At 36.3% G+C, this 22,350-nt stretch overlaps 1 protein-coding gene across 4 annotated transcripts in view; it reads right to left on the reverse strand.

The window, feature by feature from the left end:
* Nucleotides 1-22,350, reverse strand: part of KIAA1328 (KIAA1328 ortholog) — a 283,315-nt gene that overhangs the window by 55,494 nt on the left and 205,471 nt on the right. For all 4 annotated transcript variants that reach the window (XM_027765941.1, XM_027765940.1, XM_027765939.1 and 1 more), the window contains one exon: nt 9,929-10,110. In XM_027765941.1, the coding sequence (XP_027621742.1) occupies nt 9,929-10,110 (182 nt within the window). The remainder of the gene's footprint in view (nt 1-9,928; nt 10,111-22,350) is intronic.

Below are 22,350 nucleotides of genomic sequence, written 5' to 3' on the forward strand. Positions count from 1 at the left end.
TACTGGAGGCTCTTAAATGTCTCTTTCTAGCATCACCCTCTCTTCAGAACTTCAAACAGTATATCCAATTACCTATATCACATTTTCACTCAGATATCTAAATAGTCTTAAAATGTCAGCAAATTCAAAGTTGATAAGATTAGATAATATTAGGTCATCGAGGAAGTCATCACATGTTTTTCTATGTTTTTCTATGCAAAAATGTATGACTTTCCTGATGATCCAATATACTGAGCCTTATCAGCTATACTTCACATTACAGAACACTACAGTCAACAAATTCAGACACAATATGTTTGAAAGAATTTGTATATAACAGAATATGTTATGTGACAACAACAAAATTAAATTAGAAATCAATACCAATAAGATAACAGAATAGAAAATTGATCTGTATTTAAAAATTTATGCATTCAAAGGCCAGCAGGTGGTGTGGTGGTTAAGGCATTAGACTTCCACAAGGCAGACCACATTTCAAGTCTCAGACCTGGTGGCTTCAAAATCACATGTGTGTGCTTGCCAAAATCCTGAGAAGAGAATGAAGCAGTAGGGATTGTGGCATGACTAGTCCCCCTTGGGGGTGATTTTTCACTTTCCCTCTTGTTGTCTCTATTGCTCTCTCGCAAGTGCACGTGGCCTACAGCAAAAACCTTTTAAAAATTATGCACATAAAAAAAAATCCAAAATAAGAAAATCCATATATACATATACTTTCGTCATCACCATTAATGCTAATAACAATACCAAAAGTTACAATTCTAGGCCAGAACATTCAATGGTGAATTCTATTTGAACATTTAAGAAATAATAACAATCTAATGCAAACTCAGAAAACAGAGGAAACAGAAATACTTCCTAGTTTTTAAAAAATTGTGATAAAAAAGAAAAGGAAAAGAACATGTTGAAGAGGTATCAGCTCTCCCATGTTTATTGTAGCATTACTAATAATAATCAAATACAGAATTAACCTAAGTGTCCATCAACTGATGAATGAATAAAGAAAACAGGGTATATATACACAATGAATATTTTTTTACTATAAAAGGATGAAATCCTGTCACTGGCAGTAACATGCATGAGCCTGGAGGAAATTATGCTAAGTGAAATAAGCCATGCACAGAAAGACAAATATCAGATGTTTTTACTCATTTGTGGAAGTTAAAAGATTTGCTTGTATAGGAGTAGAGTCAGAGGGGTAACTAAAATCTCTAGGAAGGGGACAGGGGAACATACAAAGAACAAAATTGCTGTTAGATAATAAGAATGGGTTCTAGAGTACTGAAGGACAGTAGAGCAACTACAGTTAATAACAGCTCTATAATTCAAAATAGCTAGAAGAAAGGGTATTAAATGTTCACAACACAAAATAATCATATGTGTTAGAGATGATGGATATGTGTACTGCTATGATTTGATTATTATGCATTGTATGCATGTACTTAAATATCACTGATCCCCATAACTATGTACAACTATTACATGTCAATTAAAAACCACGTTTTAGAAAAAGAATATGCAATCACAGAGACAGAAGGCATTCAACCAATAATTTAGTGTAATGACTTGGGGGTCAGACTATGTGGAAAGTAGGGGGAAAAAGGCAGTTAAAGTGTTCAGAAATATTAAAGTATCAAGACTGAAAAGAGAAGAAAATTGTGGTAAAATACGCATTTACCATTTTAACCATTTAAAAGTATATAATTCAGTAGCATTAGTTACATTCATAATTTCATAACCATCACCACTTTCTAGATTCATAACTTTTTCATCACTCGCAATGGAAATCCTTTACCAAGTAAGCAGTCATTCTCCCATTTTCCCTTAACTGTCCTCCCTTTTTGCCCTGGAAGCCACTAATCTGCCCCCCCCCCATATGGACTTGTCTGTTCTGAGTATTTGATATAAGTGGAATCATACAAGATGTGACCTTTTGCATCTGGCTTCTTTCATTTAGCATAATGTTTTTAAGGTTTATCCACACTATAGCATGGACCACAGTTTTATTTCTTCTTATGGTTAAATAATATTCCACTGTGGAACCAGCAGTTAGCGTAATGGCTATGTTGCTGGACTCCCATGTAGTCGACCACGGTTCGTGTCCCGGACCCGGTGGCTTAATACTCATGCTGAGGGAACCAGCAGTTAGCGTAATGGCTATGTCGCTGGACTCCCACGTAGTCGACCGCGGTTCGCGTCTCGGACCCGGTGGCTTAAAACTCACGCCGGGTGCGTGTGCATGCGTGCCCAAGATCCCGAGAGGAGAATAGAGGAGAAGGGATTGCGGTGTGACCATCCCCCCCGGGGGGTGATTTCTCACTTTCTGTCTCTATGTCTCTCTCTGCCTGTCTGGCGAGCGCACGCACCCTATAGCGAAAACCTCTCCCAAAATAAATAAATAAATAAATAAATAAATAAATAAATAAATAAATACAAACCAACTCATGCCCGGTGTGTGTGCGTGCATGCCCAAGATCCCGAGAGGAGAATGGAGGAGAAGGGATTGAGGCGTGGCCATCCCCTGTGGGGAGTGAGTTCTCGCTTTCTCTCTCTCTGTCTGGCGAGCGCACACGTCCTATAGCAAAAACGTCTCAAATAATAATAATAATAATAATAATAATAATAATATTCCACTGTATGGAATAAAACACATTTTGTATATCCACTCACTGTTGAGTTGATAGACCTTTGCGTTTATAGATCTTTGAGCTGTTCATAACTTGCAGGTATGTTAAGAGAGCTACTGTGAGTATTTATGTAAAAGATTTTGTTTGAACAACCATTTACAATTATTTTGGGTATATAACTGAGCAGAATTGATGGCTCATATTGTAATTCTACTTTTAATTCACTGAGGAGTCACTATTTTCCATAGTGCTGCACTATTTTAAATTCCTACCAACAATGTGTAAGGGTTCCAATTTCTCCATAACCTCATCAACTTCTCTATCTTCCATTTTTAAAAATGATAACAACTCTAGTGGATGTTATCATGGTGTTCCCTCCATGAACTGCATGGCAAACAAGACTTTTTCTAACTTACAGACTACTTTTGTTAACAAAACTGAGGATGCAATTTTTTAAAAAGTTTTTTTCATCTATGAGTGAGACAAAGAGAGAGAAAGAGCACCCCAACAGAATCCTGACACTAAAATACACTCAGCCTTCAGCCAGTCCCAGATCATGAGCAAGCAGGCCCCTAGCATTCTCAGGGAAGTCTCTGAACTTGAATTGGAACCTAACTTTGCTGGATTGCTTTGCAGAGTGTAGTATTTTATTGCGGCCCCACCTTATAGCCCTCATTGTGTGTGTGTGTGTGTGTGTGTGTGTGTGTGTGTTTTATTTAATTTTATTGATATATTTTTTATTATTATTCATACATTAAATCGCTATACGTCATCTAGATTGTGAAGAGACTTCACCTAGTATGATATATACCTCAGTCCAGCCCAGCTGAGACCACCATACACATCCTCTGCAACAGATAATGCAGCCTCATTGTGTTTTTGATTTGCATTTCCCTAATGCTGAGGTTATTGTCCATTTGCATATCCTCTTTAGAGAAATATCTATTCAAGTCCTTGGCAAGCTTTTAATTAGGCTGTCTTTCTGCTACAGAGTTGTAAGAATTCTTTGTATATACTGGATACTAGATCAAAATGAGATATAAGGAGACTTCAAAAAGTTTTGTGGAAAAATGGAATTAACTTAGGAGTTTATTTTGGTGTAAAAATTTTTGAAATCCGTGCAGATTTTTTTTCATAACATGCATTTTTTCATGAGCTTTTTGAAGCTCATATATGATTTGCAATATTTTATCCCATTCTATGGACCTTTTTTCATTGTCTTGTTAGTGTTCTTTGATGCAAAAATGTTTTAGTGTTCAAAAAGCTCAATTTACTTTTTTCTTTTGGTTGCTTATGCTTTTGGGGTCATATCTAAGAAACTACTGCTTGATTCAAAGTCATGAAGACTTACATTTATTCTAAGAGTTTTATATTCTTGAGTCTTATATTTAGGTCTATGATTAATTTTCAGATTAATTTTATACAAGATGCAAGAATCTAAGTTGTTTTTGTTTGTTTGTTTGTGAATATCTACTTGTTCCAGTGCCATTTGTTGAAAAGACTATTCTTTCTTCATTTAATTTTCTTGGCACCTGCTGAAAATAAATTGACTGGAGATGTATGGGTTTATTTCTGGATGCTCAATTTTACTGCATTGATTTATAGCTGTCCTTAAGCTAGTTCCACACTGATTATTGGACTTTGTAGTCAGCTTTTAAGTCAGGAAGTGTGAGTTCTCTAACTTTGTTCTTCTTTTTTTCAAGATTGCATTGACTATTGAGGGACCCTTGCAATTCTGTATAAATTTTAGAAATAGTTTTCCATTTTTGCAAATAATATCACTGGACTTTTTTTTTTTTTCGCTATAGGGCGTGTGCACTCGCCAGACAGACAGAGAGAGACAGAGAGAGAGAAAGCAAGAAATCACCCCTTAGGGGGGATGGTCACGCCTCAATCCTTTCTCCTTCATTCTCCTCTTGGGATCTTGGGCACGCACGCACACACGCCCGGCGTGGTTTTAAGCCACCAGGTCCGGGATGCAAACTGCGGTCGACTACGTGGGAGTCCAGCGACATAGCCATTACGCTAACTGCTGGTTCGCTCACTGGACTTTTGATAGGGACGGAATCTGCAGATCACCTTAGGGAGTATTGTCATCTTAACAATAGTAAGTTTTTAAATCTGTGAACATTTTTAAAATATCTTTCAATTTATGTAGGTTTTCCTTAATTTCTATTGGCAATGTTTTGTACTATTCAGTGTACACGTATTGTACTCTCAGTTAAATTTTTTTAAGTGTTTTATTGTTTTGATGCTATTATAAATGGAATTGTTTTCTTAACTATGTTTTCAGATAGTTCATTACTACTGTACTGAAATACAAATGATTTTTGTGTACTGAGTTCTATTAGGGTACTTTTCTGAATTCATTTATTAACTCTAAGAGTATTTTGTGCATTCTTTAGGAATGTCTATATTTAAGATCATCTCATCTGCTAACACAGTTGGTTAAACTTCATTAATTCCAATTTGGGAATGATACATTTTTCTTGCCTATTGCTATGGCTAAAACTTTCAGTACAAGGTTGACTAGAAGTAGTGAAAGTGGGAAGACTTGTCTCGTTAACTAAGCATAGGAGAAAAACTTTCAGTAACTCATAATAAAGTATGATGTTAGTTGTAGGTTTTACACAGATGCTGTTTATCATGTTGAGGAAGTTCTCTTTTGCTCCTACTTTATTATTTTATCATGAGTGCTGGATTTTGACAAATGCTTTTTTTTCTGTGTTAAGAGGATCATGTGGTTCTTCCTTTATTCTATTAATGTGGTTTATTACATTGATTTTTGTATGTTGAACTGCCTTTGCATTCCTTGGCTAAATCCTACTAGTCATGGATGTATAATTCTTTTAATATGTTGTTATAGTAGGTTTGCTAGTATTTTGTTAAAGACATTTTTATTCATGTTCATAAGAAATAGTGATCTATAATTTTCTTCTGATAATGTGTATGTAATGTGTGTATCTGGTTTTGGTGTCAGGATAATGCTGGCCTCTTAAGTTTATTTATTTCCTCCATGAGTGAGAAAGATAGGAGAGAGAGACAGAACCCCTAACAGAGTCCTAGATCCATGTCCTGCTTTAGCCAGTTCTGAATAATGGGTATGAGCATACCCAGTGTGTTCAGGGAGATCTGTGGAAATGAACCCAGAACCTTCCCATGTGGGTCAGCCTCACAAAGCACTGTGCTTTACCTCTGCACCACTGTCTAGTTCCCACTGCTGACAAATGAGCTGGGACAAATTCTTTCCTCTCTTATTTTTTGGAAGAGTCTGAAAAGAATTCTATCAACTCTTCCTAAAATGTTAGATAGATTCTACCAAAAAAGTCATCTGGCCCTGGGCTTGTCTGTGCTGGGACATGTTTTATTACTTCTTCAATCTTTACTTGTTAAAAGTCTTATTCCAAGTTTCTATTTGAATCAGTATTGATAGTTTGTGTATTTCTAGGAATTTCTCCATTTCATCTTTGGAACAGCTTTACATCCTCACTGAGGGATGGACAGTGACAAGCCCGTAGGTCTAACATTTTGATTCTGGAACATGTGTGCTCAGTAGCCTCACAGCCTCTCAGAGCAGGTCAACAAAACAAGAAAATAATGCCTTCAAACTTTGAGAGTCCTTATAAAAAGGAAATGGTAGGACCAGCAGTTAGCGTAATGGCTATGTCGCTGGACTCCCATGTAGTCAACCGCGGTTTGCGTCCTGGACCCAGTGGCTTAAACTCACGCTGGGCGCGTGTCCGTGCGTGCCCAAGATCCCGAGAGGAGAATGGAGGAGAAGGGATTGTGGCGTGGCCATCCCCCCTGGGGGGTGATTTCTCACTTTCTGTCTCTCTGTCTCTCTCTGTCTGGCGAGCACACGCGCCCTATAGGAAAAAAAAAAGGAACTGGTGATTGCTCAGGGAGGGGAGATTCTAGGCAAGCTGGGAGAAAATGTAGTGCTGCTGCATGGGAGGAACAAAGAACAAGTATTTCCAGATTCATAGCTTTTAAAAGTTCTTAACCCAAGATTCAATTTCCCTAAGTCTCCCTCCATGTTCCACATAACAACAAATGAACTAAAATACAATATCCTAAGCATTGATGAATGAAAGCAGTTTATATTTTAGGTGTAATCCTGACAATACTGTACTTAATTTGCTATCACAAGGTTTTTTCTTGAGATAAGAATCTAATCTTTTTTTACATGTTTAGCATCAGTAAGTTGGTATAATGTTGAGGAGGATAGGAGAGATAAAGGAGTCAGAGACTAGTAACAGAGATTAATGGTCCTGCAGTAAATGTCCTATACAGTATTTAATGATTAAAGGACAACAACAAAAGGAACAAAGGATATAAAAAAGAAGAAAATTGTATTAAAAAAATTCTGACATTCTAAAGAGAGGAAAACAATTAAAGGAGGTGCTAAACCAAGCAGTGTACAGTTAGGCGATTAGTGCTAGGTCACTGGCCTTATGATAAACAGGGCATCCAAACCCAGTGCAGCATACCCTGGAAAGTTTATATCTCCTATTTGGTTGCATGCCACAGCAAATGCCAATGCAATAACTTTACCCCTACACTGTATTCTGCACACACCAGATCTGCAGTAAACAGCATGACCCAAGGGGCAACTTCTGGTCCTTCAATGATTAGGTAGGCTATAAGTTTGCTAATGTCTTGAGGTTAAAATAAAAGAAGAAAAAAATTACAAGACAGTCTTTTTCATAAGAAAGATGGTCAATAGTTCCTATGACTACTTTAAAATAAAAATTGTTTTAAAAGATGAAAAAGTGGGGCCAGCAAGTGGTGAGGTGGTTAAGGCACTGGTTTCCCACATGGCCAATAGTGGTTTGAGTCCTGGGCCTGGCAGCTTGAAAATCATTCCGGGCATGTGTGAGTGTGTGCCCAAAATACCGAGAGGAAAATGGAGGAGAAGAGATTGTGGCATGGCCATATTCCCTGTGGGGTGATGTCTCACTTTTTCTCTTATTGTTTCTCTCTGTCTCTCATCGATGAGTGCATATACCCTATGGCAAAACTTCAATAATAATAATAATGAGTCAGCAGATAGTGTAGCAGTTATATCTCCAGACTCCCACTGCTGACCATGCTTTGTGTCCCACACCCAGTGGCTTGAAAAATCACTCCAGGCACATGTGCGTGCATGCCCAATATTCCAGGAGGAGAATGGAGGTGAAAGGATTGTAGCAGGGCATTCCCCCTGGGGGCTGATTTCTCACTTTCTCTCTCACTGTGTCTATCTTTTTCTCTGACAAGTGCATGTGCCCTAAGACAAAAATCCTTAAAGAATAACAATAATAATAAAAGATGAAAAAGTTTCCATTTTTTTCCATCTACAATATTACAACCTCCTCCCCACTCCAAAAAAAAAAAAAAAAAGAAAGAAAGAAAGAAAAAGAAAAAAAGAAAGAAATAAAGAAACTAGTAAAATAAAATCATGAGTGAAAACTGTTCTTGAAAACTTTGCAGGATTGTAACAGCTTTCTCTTGGTTAAATTGATTGGTATAGCAACATTATAAAATGACTATTAGGATTCATTGTGCACAACAGAAAGTGCTGAAATGTCAGCCAACTATACAGCAGAAAGTAATGGGTTCTGAACCCCTGTTAGTCAAAAATGATTTTGTTTCAAATTAGAAATTGATTTTTTTTGGACACAAGCCCTTTCCAGGCTTCCGGCTTCTGTAGCTGGGCCCAGGAGAGATTAACCTCCACCACAGCAAGGGCTGGCCTGATGATACTGTTCTCAAAGTGCCTTTGCAATTGCTGCTCTCTAATGTTGCTGTGGTCTTCGCCAATAACACAAGTTATTTGTCTCTTTGCTATTACACTATATTTTTTTCATTTTGCCATTTTATTTTAGTGCTGACACAAATTTGTTGACAAGTTAACAGAACGCTATGTTAAGTCTACTGGTGTAACCACTGCACCAATCTTAACTGGTTCTCTACTAACAAAGAAAGTTCAGAAGATTCTACTTCATACAGTAAATGTCCACAATTTCATGGTTTGTTTTTGGTAGCAAAGTCTGACAGGAAACTTCTATGTTGTCCCAAAGCAATAGAGGCCTACAGAGTTTCTGCCTTATGGGACCAGCAGTTAGCGTAATGGCTATATCGCTACATGTCCCATGTAGTCGACCGCAGTTCGAGTCCCGGATCCAGTGGCTTAAACTCACATCGAACATGTGTGCATGTGTGTCCAAAATCCTGAGAGGAGAATGGAGGAGAAGGGACTGTGGCGTGGCTAACCCCCCCGCCCCCCCCGGGGGGGGGGGGGGGGTTTTCAGTGGCTTAAAGTCACGCTTGGTGCGTGTGCATGCATGCCCAATATCCTAAGAGGAGAATGGAGGAGAAGGAATTGTGGAGTAGCCATCCCCCCGGGGGGTGATTTCTCGCTTTCTCTCTCTCTCTTTCTAGCGAGCACATGCACCCTATAGCAAAAACCCCTCCAAAAAAAAAAAAAAAAAGGAAGAAAGAAAAAAAGATGATTATCTGAGTGGGAAAAAAAGAGTAGAATCAGAAGGAAATTAGAGTTGATGGTCTTAAGCAGGAAAAATAAGATATCTGTAAAAGAGGAGTGAGGAGAAGGAGGCTCAGAAACCTTTTTTGGCCTTTGTTTCCAATCCATTTCTTCTGTACAAGGAAGCCCAGACTTATACCATTCTTTTCAAAAGCCCTTCCTTTAAAGATGCCAGGATAGATTAAGCCAAAAGCCACTCCAGAAACAAGTAGGAAAAATAATTCGCTTTACTCCACACTTAACATAGTTATATGTAATTAATTTCTTTAAAAAAATTAACAAGTATAAAATAGGAAGTATTACTAGCACTTAAGAGACTGCTAAGTAATATATGCTTTAGATTTTTGAGGTTTTATTTTTATCCACAACGTGGAGTTGTCCATGACCTCTTTTCTACTCCCACCCATGTTTCCAGTCAACTGAGGATTAACTGTAGTTGTAAAAGGATTTACTTTTCCAGAAGAGATTTATTTTCAACTTCTTGCCTTCTTTACTCACTTTAGACATTACTTTGTGTCCATGACTGTACTTATTGCTGGATTCTTGCCGTTTGTAGCTTCCAAAAAGGACAAATTGGTCATAGTTTCTTATGTTAAGTATTCTAAATAAAACACAGATGCGTTCAATAATCTAGTAGATGTACTGTCTGTGGCCTTATAGGCACATGTCAGTTTGTAACATTTAATTCGTGCTCAGCATTGTGGGAAATACCTGGAATTCACTGGCTAACGGCCATGAATCACCTTCTCCAGGTTGTTGTTACACAAGCTAAACTCACCTCTTTGGGGTCTATATGTATCTCTCTTTTGACACGTCCACAGGGTATGATCTTCCACATGTGACTGAAACCCAACTGTCTTCCTTTCCTTCCGAGTCTCTCCATTGTTTGTGGAGTCCTGGTATTTTTTAATGGATGGTGATGTTCCAAGTAGCCAGCCATTACATTCTGACTTTAATAAACTGAAAGAAGAAACATAAGTCAGCCATAGAGAGCCTAGAAGGGAATACAGATCATGTAAAGACGTTTGAATTCAACATGAGACGAAATGCAATTTTTAGAGTAAGAACTTTCTTTTCCTTATATTTTTATTGAGGTATCATTTAAATAATTTACTAAAGATCTATTTTTGTGTCTTGCCACAATAATTTTAGAGAAGAAATGGCCTTCATCCTAAAAAAAGAGCCTGAATTAGAGAAGTGAAACTCAAATCCATGAAACTGCTAATAAAGCCACAGAGTATGACTAAGAACCAGAATACCTGTTGAAATAAAAAATATGCTTTTGCATTTCTAAAATGCTTTCCAAGAACTAAAAATGAATGGTAGGAATGAAAATATGAACAATGTGCCTAAAAATGCATTTGTGTTTCCCATTTTCAATTGTTTATAATATTATGTAGCCAGAGTATATAAGAAGTACAATAGTGCATGTGGAAGAAGTGAACTCCGTACTCACATAATTTCAGTATAAAGTCGACAAGCCAACTATAGAATAAAAGGCATTTTAATAAAAATGAACACACAAACATAAGTTTTTCCTTCCTTAAAAAACTGTGTTCCCACCATTAGTACATGGTCTCTTATAACATTTAATTATTTTAAGGAGAAATATTCTGATGATGTGTTATTTCTCACTATTCCATCAGTCTCTGTTTCTTCTAATGTAAGTTCACCACAGACTCAAGAAACTTTGGTTTTGTCTTCCCTTTCCCCATAAACAGAGTAAAAAAATTAAAGTTAGGAGAAACAAGACAGGGAAATAGGGAAAGGCAGGTACTTGAAAAGTAAGGTTATAAGAACTAAGATTTTAAACTTCCCAGAAACAGAAGAAATCTATAGACAATAGAGTATTATTGGGTTTATTACTTACCTCAGGTGGCTCTTGACCAAGATTCAAATCACATAAACTTAGAAATTCCACTGGTTTGTGGAATTAATAAAAACCAAGAAATTAAATGATTTCATGTTCAAAGATATGAAGAAAAGAAAGAGGGCCAACTCATAGTATGGTGGTTAAGGTGGCTGGATCCCACATCGCTGACACAGTTCAAGCCCTGGACCTAGTGATTTGAAAAATACACTGAGCACGCGTGTCTGTGCGTAAAATTCCATGAGGAAGGAGAAATGAAGAAGGGATTGTAGTATGACCGTTCCCCATTAGGGTGCTTTCTCACTTTCCCTCTCTCTTTGTAGAGATCATAGGCATGCTCTGGCAAGAGAAAAAAGTAACAAAACAACTAGTAATATGGTTTTATATGGATATAACAAAATGTGTTAAAACTTATTATCTCTTTCTTTCTTTTAAAATTTTACTTCATAGGAGACTGATGCAGAGATCACTCTCCTATTTAGAGTCACCAGTAGACATGTATCTTAGGTTACATAATTTCTATTCAAGGGAAAGGAAAATAGGGCGAATAAAAGTACTTCATTGTGAATGTAATAGAGTTACCTTAAGCCAGAACCCTGGAACCCAGACAAATTGAATGACTACATCTTTGTGTTATTAAAAAAAAAAAAAAATATGCGACCAAGACTACTGATTTCCTAAAAAATAATAAATTCTCACTTAGCCCAATTTCCCCAAACCAGTCAAAACTGATTGCTTCCTGATTTTTTTTTTCTTTTTAATTTGTTACAGGTCTCATGCACTTGCAAGAGGAGGGGTGTAGGGAGGGAGGAGGAAGGGAGAGGGGTTGGTTTGTTGGTGGATTCTCCAGGGGAAACTGGCCTTGCCACAGTACCCTGTCTCCCATTCTCTTCTCAGCATTTTGGGCCTATATACACATGTACCCAGTGTGTTTTTCAAGCCATCAGGTCTGGGACTCAAACTGTGAATTAAGCATGTGGGATCCAGCTGCCTTGACCACCACACCACTAGACTAGACTATGCTTCCTGATTCTTTATCCCTTCTATACTGAGGTTTTTACGCACCTTTACTCAAAACACTCTCCTGATAATCCTCCATCTTATCAGGAAACTTACCTTGTAATTTCCTTAAAATAAAGATGACTACATATATTTATTTCTATATTTGCTCATCTACTATTTCTTTTATAATGTCTAGGAGGAAAATTATATTTTTTTATTCGCATTCCTGATACTATCTTCACCCATGACTTCTGTGACTGTGGCTTACCAATGATATCTTTTCCTTATAGCTTACTTCTCCTTTCAACTAGATTCTTTACTAGAATTTCAAACAAAATCGAACCCTCCATTAAAAACAACTTAAACATAAACCCCAAAACTGTTCACTTCCATGGGAAAGTATAATGATATAGGAGCGTAGGCAAGAGTACTTCAATGTGCTCTTTGAGGAATTGCAAATTGGTAACACTTTGTGGGTGATTTATCAACACAAAATAAAAATGAATCCCCTTCTCTATAACTGTTTAAGAATGTATTCTATAGAATAAAATGAACAACAGCATATTCAAGGATGGACACTGCAGAATTATCGGTAATAGTAAAAAAAATTGAGGGCAAATATTCAATAGGAGAATCAGTAAATAAATTATGGCACACATCTATCATAAAGAACCCTATTCAGTCATTAAAAACAATGAGGTAGTTCTTTCATTGTAAAGAGACTTCATGGCATGCTATTAAATTAAATAAAAGCAATTTGCAATGATATATAATGTTACCTCATTGTAAACACATAAAAAAAATTAAGGTTCCGGATGAATAAATGCCAAAGTAGAGAGAAGAAATGGGGGTAACTAAGGGAAAGACTTTAATATTTTAATCTACACACTTTCCAATGTCCTAATTTCTTCCAATAGTACTTTAAGTATTTTTGTAATTAAAAACAACAGGGCCAGCCAGTGGTGTGGGGGTTAAGGTGCTAGACCCCACATGTCCAATCACATGGTATGAGTTTCAAACTCAAGGGCTTGAACCAGGCATGCACATGCGTGTCTAAAATCCCCAAATGAGGGAGAAATGGAGAAGGGATTACAGTCTGGCTGCCCTCCATGTGGAGCACTTTCCCACATTCCTCCTCTCTTTCTGTCTCTCTCCATGTGAGTTAATATACCCTATGGCAAAATAAAAGCAAAAAAGAAACAAAACAAAACAGAAAAACCCCTTTCACTATTTCCCATCCATTATTGTCACCTCTCTGCCCTTCACTGTCAAACTTCTAGAAAATAGTAATCTATTCTAACAAGTAAACCTACTAAAACTACTTTTTAAAGAACAAATCCAAAAGCTTATCATCTCTGAACAGTGTTACTTGTTACTAGAATTTCCTATACCAATTGATTTCTTCCTTAAAGCTTTTTCTCCATTGGCCTTCCTCATACATCATCCTTATTCATTTTCTAGTTTAAGGAGGTTTCTCTCTAGATTATTTTACTGGGAACTTTACTACTTCCTTCTTTTTAAACACAGGTATTCTAGAAGATTCTATCCCTGTCCTTTGCTGCCCCTTTAGCACTTTCTTGTTGATCCTGCCACATTTCTGCATCTTTAATTATATTTATTTTTTAAAATTATTTAATTTTATTCATTCATTCATTTATTTAAATTTGACAAGTGAGAGACAGGGAAAGTTAAAAAAAAAAAAAAAGCCACCAGGTCTGGGACTTGAATCATGTTAGGCCAGGTGCCAGTGTCCAGTGCTGTAACCACCATGCCACCTGTGGCCCCTTCACATACATTTCTAAATAGATTCCTTTAGCTCATAGTGTTCTCTAACACTGCTGACCTGATCAAGCATCTGATGAGAAGACAGGGATGTCTCATCATGCTTCCCAAACAAGCTCATGTAAAGCTATCCTTACGTTGGAACTATTGATATTGCCTCTGTTTTCATTCCCACTTACTGATATCACTATCTTCCCAGTCACGCATATGAAAAGCTGTCTCAGTTTCTACTTTTCTTATTCCTGTTTAATAAGTTGCCAACTTGATCATTAATTTGTAGGACTCAAAGCCGTTTTGTTTGTCTTGTCACTTCTTTAAAATTTTACTGTTGTAAAAGAGATACTATTGTTTTATTTGTTTGAGAAGTTTTTGCTATAGGGCACATGCGCTCGCCAGAAAGACAGAGAGAGACATAGAAATAGAAAGCGAGAAATCACCCCTTAGGGGTATGGCCAAGCCACAATCCCTTCTCCTCCATTCTCCGCTCGGGATCTTGGGCACGCACACACACGTGCCCGGTGTGAGTTTAAGCCACTGGGTCCGGGACTCGAACCACGGCCGACTACATGGGAGTCCAGTGACATAGCCATTACACTAACTGCTGGTCCCGTGAAAGAGATACTATTGTTTTTACAGATATTATATTGGCTGGAATTCAGAGCCACATTTTTGAGAAGTATTTATTTCTTGGGTGTCTCCTATGTATAAATGAAATACACACGTTAATAAATTTAGGTTGTGGTTTTTTTCTTGTTACTCTTTCTATTTTGACAGGAGTCTGTCCCAATTAAGAACATATAGGGGTTGAAGACAAAATTACTAATCTTTTCCTGTAACACTCTCTCCACCAGTTCTCATTGTGCTATTCCTACTGTGATGAATTCCTTCTTAACGTTCTCAGCAACAAGACCCCATGCAGGGTCAACTTCCACGTGGATATCCTCCTCCTCTTTCTGCTCAAGCTCTAACACTTAACACCAGTAGAGTCCCCAGTATGGAAGACCTCTCTGCCCTAAATAAGTTCTGATATTCTATGCCAAGGTGCCCTCCTCCGTGGATGTCCTTCTCATACCACAGACTCTAGCATCTCCAGATTGAATTAACTTTGGGCTATCATGTGAAATAGGGACCCTAATTCAACCTCCACCCCTATCCCACATAAATATCCAGTAAATCTGACATTATTTGTTTAAAAGACTTTCCTTTTCCCATCAAATTGCCTGTTGCCATAGTTGAGCATATGTGTGTGTGGGTCTATTTCCAGACCATTCTTTTCCATTGATCTACTTACCTAGCTCAATGAAAATATCGATCTCTATTGAATATATACTTTTAATGTACATACCTGAATTTAGGTAGCGTAAGTCCTTCCATTTATTCTAGAATTGTAAAGATTGTTCTGGCCCTTCACATTCCCATACACATTTCAGAAGAACTTTGGCAATTACAATAAAACAATATGCTGGTATTTTAATTGAAAAATATTGAATCTAAGCTTTAATTTGAAAAAATATGTACAACACTGTGTGCTAAAATACAAGAACACATCTTTTCATTTATTTGTTTTCTTAAATTTGTCTGAAGAGTATTTTGTAGTTAGTTATCAATGTAGATTTTGTACTTCTTTTGTTAAATGTATTCCTAGGTATCTGATGGTTTTGATACTACTATAGCTTGCTTTAATTTTATATGCCAATTATTGTTATAATATAAAAATAAAATTTATTTTTATGCATTGAACTTGTATTTTGTGATTGTGTTAAATTGACTTAATTCTAGTGGTAGTTTCTGTAGGTTCCTTAGGATTTTTTTCATGTAGACAATCATGTTATCTGAGAGAAAAGACAGTTTTACTTCCATCTATGCAATACTTTTCATATCTGACTATATTACTATAAGCTTCCATATAATGCTAAATAAAAATGGTAAGAGTGGACAACCTTACCACACTCCTAAAAGTGCTCATCATTGGAGATGTATCTTTGTCAATATCCTCTAGCAGTTTTCTAGTCTGCTAACAGATCTTCTTTACCTATAATCAGTGAGTACTGAATGAGTTATATCAAATGCTTTTCTGTATCTGTCTGAGATAAAGATTTTTCTTTTTTATTATGTGAACGAATATGACGAATATGACAAACTACATCAATTTTCAAATATTAAGCTGACTGCATTTTTGGGAAAAACCCTATTTAGATGAACACTGTATTAAGCTTTCTATATATCCTTAAACTTAATTTATTAATATTTTTAATATTTTTTCCCTACTATGTAAATGAGGAAGACTGAATCTCATTTTCTTTTTCACACACCTTAACTTGGCTTAGGTTCCTTAAAGGGAGTTGGGAAAAGTTCTTTATTTCTTTAGTTCAAAGGTTCTCAAGTGTGGTATAAGGAGAGAATTTTGCCACATGGGGGGCATTTGGCAAATGGCAAATGGAAAGGTTTTAGACTGTCTTCATTGGAGGATGCCATTGGTATCTAATGGAGGCCAAGGATGCTGTTAAAAATACTACAATGTACAACACAGCCCCCACAACAAAGAACTATCTGATCAAAACACCAATAGTGCTAAAGCTGAGAAACCTGGCTCTACTATCTGAATTTGTATAGGATTGATATTTCATCTTTAGATGTTGGATAGAATTTATAAGTCTTGATGTTTCCGTAGTTTTACTTAAGGAAAGTTTCCTTACTAGACATTAAATTTCTTTAAAAGATGCCGTGATATTGAGATTTTTCTACTTTCTTGTATCAATCCTGACATATTGATTTTAAACAACTTGTATCATTTAACCTGTCTAATTACTTAGAAAAAATTGTTCACAACCGACTTTAAGTATTAAGTTGTCGAAAAGGTCATGACATATATTTTTTAATTCAAAATATGTCATGACTGTTCCAATGACCCAATATTTAAAAAAATATCATTATATCTATAGTGATATCTGTTTTTTCCTGATATCACTAATTCATTTTTGTATTTATGGTGGGTAGATCATCTTGAAAAGGCTTATTAATTTTATTTACTTATTTTTCTTTTTTTACTTATTTTGGAGCAAGAAAGAGAGAGAGACAGATAGGTTTGTTAGTTTTTGACAGGGTCTGGCTGTGGTGGTCCTCTGCCTTAGCCTCCCAGTTAGCTAGGACTACAGGACACCAATAGCACTTGGCCTGTTTTGAGTTGGTGTGGGATCCAAACTGGGCTCTTCCCATTTGCCCCCTATAACATGCAGTTGACCTAATTTTATTTATATTTTCAAAGAGTTAACTTCTAACTTTGTTGATTTTTTTAAATTTTTGTTCTTCAATACAAAGCAAAAAGTAGCTGTTACAAGATTGAAAGCAGAATAGAAATGTATAAAAAACTACAACTTTGGCAATGCTGGGAGAAATTTAATTTCTAGCACAGAATGAAGAGATATTATTATGTTCTAGACTACAGCTGAGACAACAGAAAGTCCATATCCGGGACTAGCAGATGGCGTAATGGTTACATTGCTGGACTCTTATATAGTTGACAACAGTTCGAGTTCTGGACCCAGAGGCTTGAAACTCATGCTGGGCACATGTTTGTATGAGCCCACAATCCCAGGAACAGAATAAAGAAGAAAGGATCGTGTTATGGCCAACCCCTCCCCTCCATGATTTCTGGCCTTTTGTCTTTCTCTTTCCAGTGAGCGTATATACCCTATAGCAAAGATCTCTTTCTAAAAAAAAAAAAAAAGCTCATATCCTAGAAAATGTTGACTATTAGCCTCCTTAAGACTAGAAGCAAACTACAACAAAATACATAAAGAAAAGAGGGTCCAGCAGATGGGAGAGGTTACGTCACTGGACTCTAATATGGCTGATCCACAGCTTGAAACTCACGCTGTGTGCATGTGTGTGCATGCCCAAGATCCTGGGAAGAGAATGGAGAACAAAGGATTGTGGTGTGGCCATCCCTCTCCCTCTGTTCCGACTCCCTCCCCACCCCAGGAGAGAAGTGGCATGATTTCTCACTTTCCCTCTCAGTGTGTCTGTTTCTTTCTCTTTAACCCCCCCCCACCCCCACCCGTGAAGTGCATGTGCCCTAAGGCCAAAACCTTTTACAAAAACACACAAAGAAAAAAGAATTTGAAGACTGAGGTCCACTAACTTAAAGAGTTTTAAAAAAACACCTTGGCCTTTCCAGAGATATGCGTGCACAAACCATAAAAACCAAACTTATCCAAGTTCAAAGTGACTAGTTATTAATTAAATTGAGGATGAGAGCTAAAATGAATATTTTTCAGAGAATGATAATAAAATTCACATCTGTAAATTCATCATCCAGGATGCCCAGGATCCTGGATGATAAATATAAATGACCAGGCATGAAAAAAAAATGGGATTCATAGTCAAGAAAAAAAATCAGTCAATTACTATTCACCAAAAGATGGTCCAGATGCTTAGGTATAGGTTTAGCAGATGAGAATTTTATTTAAATCCAGCTATAAATATGTTTATAGATACAAAGGAAAATATATTAATGAGGAAACAGGCAGTTTCAGTAGATATACTGAAAGTCTAAAGGACCAGATGGAAATTCTAGAACTAAAAGTTACAGTAATTGAAATAAAAATTAGAAAATAAAGATGAAAGAATAAGGGGTATGGCAATTTTATGACAGAATCAATATGAATGATCTAATTTGAGGAACACAGAAAAAGATTTTTAGAAAAAAGGGTCAATTTCAGGGATCTGAGAGGCACTATGAAGCAGTTTAGAAAAGATAACTTAAGTCTCCGAAGAGACTGAGAATGGGGTAGAAAAAAATGTGAAAAGATTCTTCCTAAAGAAATAATACCATAATATTTTTCAAATTTGATTAAAAAAAAAAACAACTTTGACCTACAGATTAATTTCAAAGTGTTGGAAACCAAAGATAAATCTTAGAAACAACCAGAGAAAGAGGTCAATTATATACATAAGAATGATGATGATAGTAAAGGTAGTTAATTTCTCATCAATACAATGACAGTCAAAAGACAGTAGAGCAATATCTTTAAAGTGCTACGAGAAGAATAAAAACAGAACAACAAAGAACCCTGCCATCTTAGAAGTATACTCATAAAAACATCTTTCAAAAATGGAGAAATGTTTAGATAGAAATTTTTAGATAAAAACAGGGAAATTTTGTTGTCAGCAGATCTACACTACAGAAGTAATAGGATGTTTTTCAAGTGGAAAGAAAAGACGTAAGATGTAAACCTAGATCTACACAAAGAATTAAAAGAACATCAGAAATAGTAAAAAATGTGAATAAATACAAAATGTATTTTTCTATTCTTTTCTTAATTACTTTATGAGATATAGACATGCTTATTTGGTGTTTGTAGTGTACTTAGATGTACAACAATGACATAAAGAAGGGAGAAGATATAAAAACATACAATAGGAAGAGCTTATATTCTACATAAAACGGCACAATATTAGCACCATATAAACTGTAAAAGGTTAAAGAAGCATATAAAAATCTCTACAGTAATCACTAAAGAAAATGCCAAGTGGTATAGCTAATAACAATACGGGGTCACTAAGAAGGCAGCCCTCTAGCATACCAGGTTAAACCCTGTGCATGGGGAGCTTGATCCCACTTTGCCACAATGGTTCAAATTCTGACTCTGGTAGCTTGCAAAACCTGCTGAGCACCCGTGCCCTGAATCCTGACTGGATGGAGAAATAGAGAAGAAAGGATTGCAGGGTGACTATGACCCATTGGGAGGTGATTCCTCTCTCCTCTCTCTTTCTCTGGCAAGTGCACACACCCTTTAACAATACAATTTTAAAAAATATTTTAAAATATTTCTATTAAAGAAGATGACAGAAGAATTATAATAGAAAACTGAAAACAATTTTTTTAATTATCTTACCCTTTGCTTCAGAAAAGGTATAGAAAAGGAGAAAAGAGAGAGGAAAAAAAGATACATGAATACAGGGGTGAAAAAAAATAAAAATAAGAGCACTAAGTCTAACAGTATCAATACTTAAGTTAAATTTAAGCAAAGTAAGAACTCAAATTAAATGGAATAGATTGTCAGATTGCTGAAAAATTAAGAACACAACCATATGTTGTCTACAAGGGTCATATTTTAAATACAAAAGAATAAATAGGTTGATATAAAAAGATGGAAAGAGATATGCCAAGAAAACAATATGCATGGAAAGTTGGACTTGTTATATAATAAAAAAAAGTAGATGTTAAGAAAAAGAGAATTACTAGAGAGAATGAAAATTGCTTCATCATGATAAAAGGAACAAATTACTAGACATAATAATCATAAATACATATACATCTATTTCAGAGCTTAAAAATACATGTAGCAAAAACTAAAAAAAGACTATAAGAAAAAGTAGAGAAATTCAAATCGTATCTAGAGATTTTAACATTACCTTCTTATCAGTTGATGGGGCAAAAATTCAGCGGACTACAGAAGAACTAAACACTAGTATTAATCAACTTGATCTACTGCGCATGTACAAAACACTATACTCAACAGCAGAATATACATTTTTTCTTTTTTTTTTTTTTTTGGAGAGGTTTTTGCTATAGGGTACAACAGAAAGACAGAAAGCGAGAAATCACCCCCCCCCCAGGGGGGATGGCATGCCGCAATCCCTTCTCCTCCATTTGCCTCTCAGGATATTGGGCATGCATGCACACGTTCCCGGCGTGAGTTTAAGCCACCAGGTCTGGGACTCGAACTGTGGTCGACTACATGGGAGTCCAGCCATATAGCCATTTCGCTAACTGCTGGTCCCCAGAATATACATTTTAAAAAAGACACTATGCTTGACAGCAGAATGTACACATTTTTAAAGTGCACATGGACTATTGACCAAGATGGCTAAAACACTGAACTATAAAATAAACTGTAATGCATTTAAATAATAGAATGAAAATATGCAGAATATGTAATCTAACCATAATGAGGTTAAGCTAAAAATAAAATACCTAAACAAATCTCTCAAGTTTTTGTAAATTAGTTAATACATTTCTAAGTAACCCATAGGTTAAGACAAATTGTAAGAGAAATTAGTAAATATTTTAAAATGAATATGAATTAAAATATATAAAAATTTCAGGGATAAAGAAGCGGTACTTACAGAGAAAAATAACTTCAATGCCCCTATTAGAAAAAAGAATATGGAACTGAAAAGATTAATAAAATTGGACCAGCAGGTGGACTGGAGGTTAAGGTGGCTGGATCCTGCATGTCTGAATGCATGGTTCCAGTTCCAGACCAGCAGCTTGAAAAACATGCCAGGGGCATACATGGGTATGCCCCAAACCCCTAGAGAAGAATGGAGGAGAAAGAATTGTGAAATGGCTATCCCCCTAGAGGCTGATTTCTCACTTTCCCTCTTTCTTGCTCTCTGTTTCTGATTATTTCTGTGAGTGCATTCACCATCTGGCAAAATTTAGGGGAAAAAAGGAAAAAAAAAAAAAGGAAAAGACAAAAGAGGTAAGTCATATAATAGGAGAAAATACCTATCTACATATATGTGATGAAGGTTTTGTAATCAAAATGTACAAAATACTCTATGTTCAATAATTGAGTTGCTCACCCAATTAAAATTGGTTAAAGCTTTTGAACAGATACTTAGGGAAGAAAAAAAAGATATATAAATAGCCAAGAAATTACATTCAAAAACATGCTCATCATCATTAGTTATCAGAGAGCTCCCCCGAATTAAAATCACAGGGACTAGCAGGTGGCATAGTGGTTAAGGTGCTGGACTCCCACATGGCTGTGTTTCAAGTCCCAGACCTGGAAGTCGGAAACTCACATCAGGTGTGTGTGTATGCATGCCCGAAGTCATGAGAGGAGAATGGAGGAGAAGGGACTGTGGCATGGTCATCACCCCTGTGGAGTGATTTCTTGCTTTCTGTTATCTCCATACCTCTCCAGTGATCACATGTATACTATGGCAAAATCTCTCAAAAAAAAAAAATCACAAATACCAAGTCTTAGCAATAATGAGGAGCAACTGAAACTCTGATAGTTTACTAGCAGAATTGTTAATATAGATTTTGGGAACAATTTGGCAGTTTCATGTGTAATTAAAAACAAAGTTATGTAATTTCACTCCTACTAGTAATGTATTTATATAATCTGCCAAAGGAAGAATGCACTCACCAGAGAAAGAGAGGGAGAAAGTAAGAAAGCCTTCCCTAAGTGTCAAGGACATACCACAATCTCTCTCCTCCATTCTCCTTTTGGGATTTTGGGTACCCAACCACATATGCTTGGCATGTTTGTCCAGCTGCAGGGTCCAGGACTCAATGGCACAGTCAGTTGGTTATGTAGGATACAGACATCTTAACCACTATGCCACGAGGGAACCTGCTAATATTTCTTAAAAATGTCTAGTAATGACTTGTACACAAATATTTACAACAGCTCAGCTTTCTCTTTTTATTTTCTTTTGCCAATGTCTGGAAACAACAAAATATCCATGAACAAACGAGCTGATAAAAAGTTGTGGTATACTTACACAATGAATTACTACTAAGGTGA

This window comes from Tupaia chinensis, unplaced genomic scaffold, assembly GCF_000334495.1.
Source record: "Tupaia chinensis unplaced genomic scaffold, TupChi_1.0 Scaffold139952_1, whole genome shotgun sequence".
NCBI lineage: Eukaryota > Metazoa > Chordata > Mammalia > Scandentia > Tupaiidae > Tupaia > Tupaia belangeri.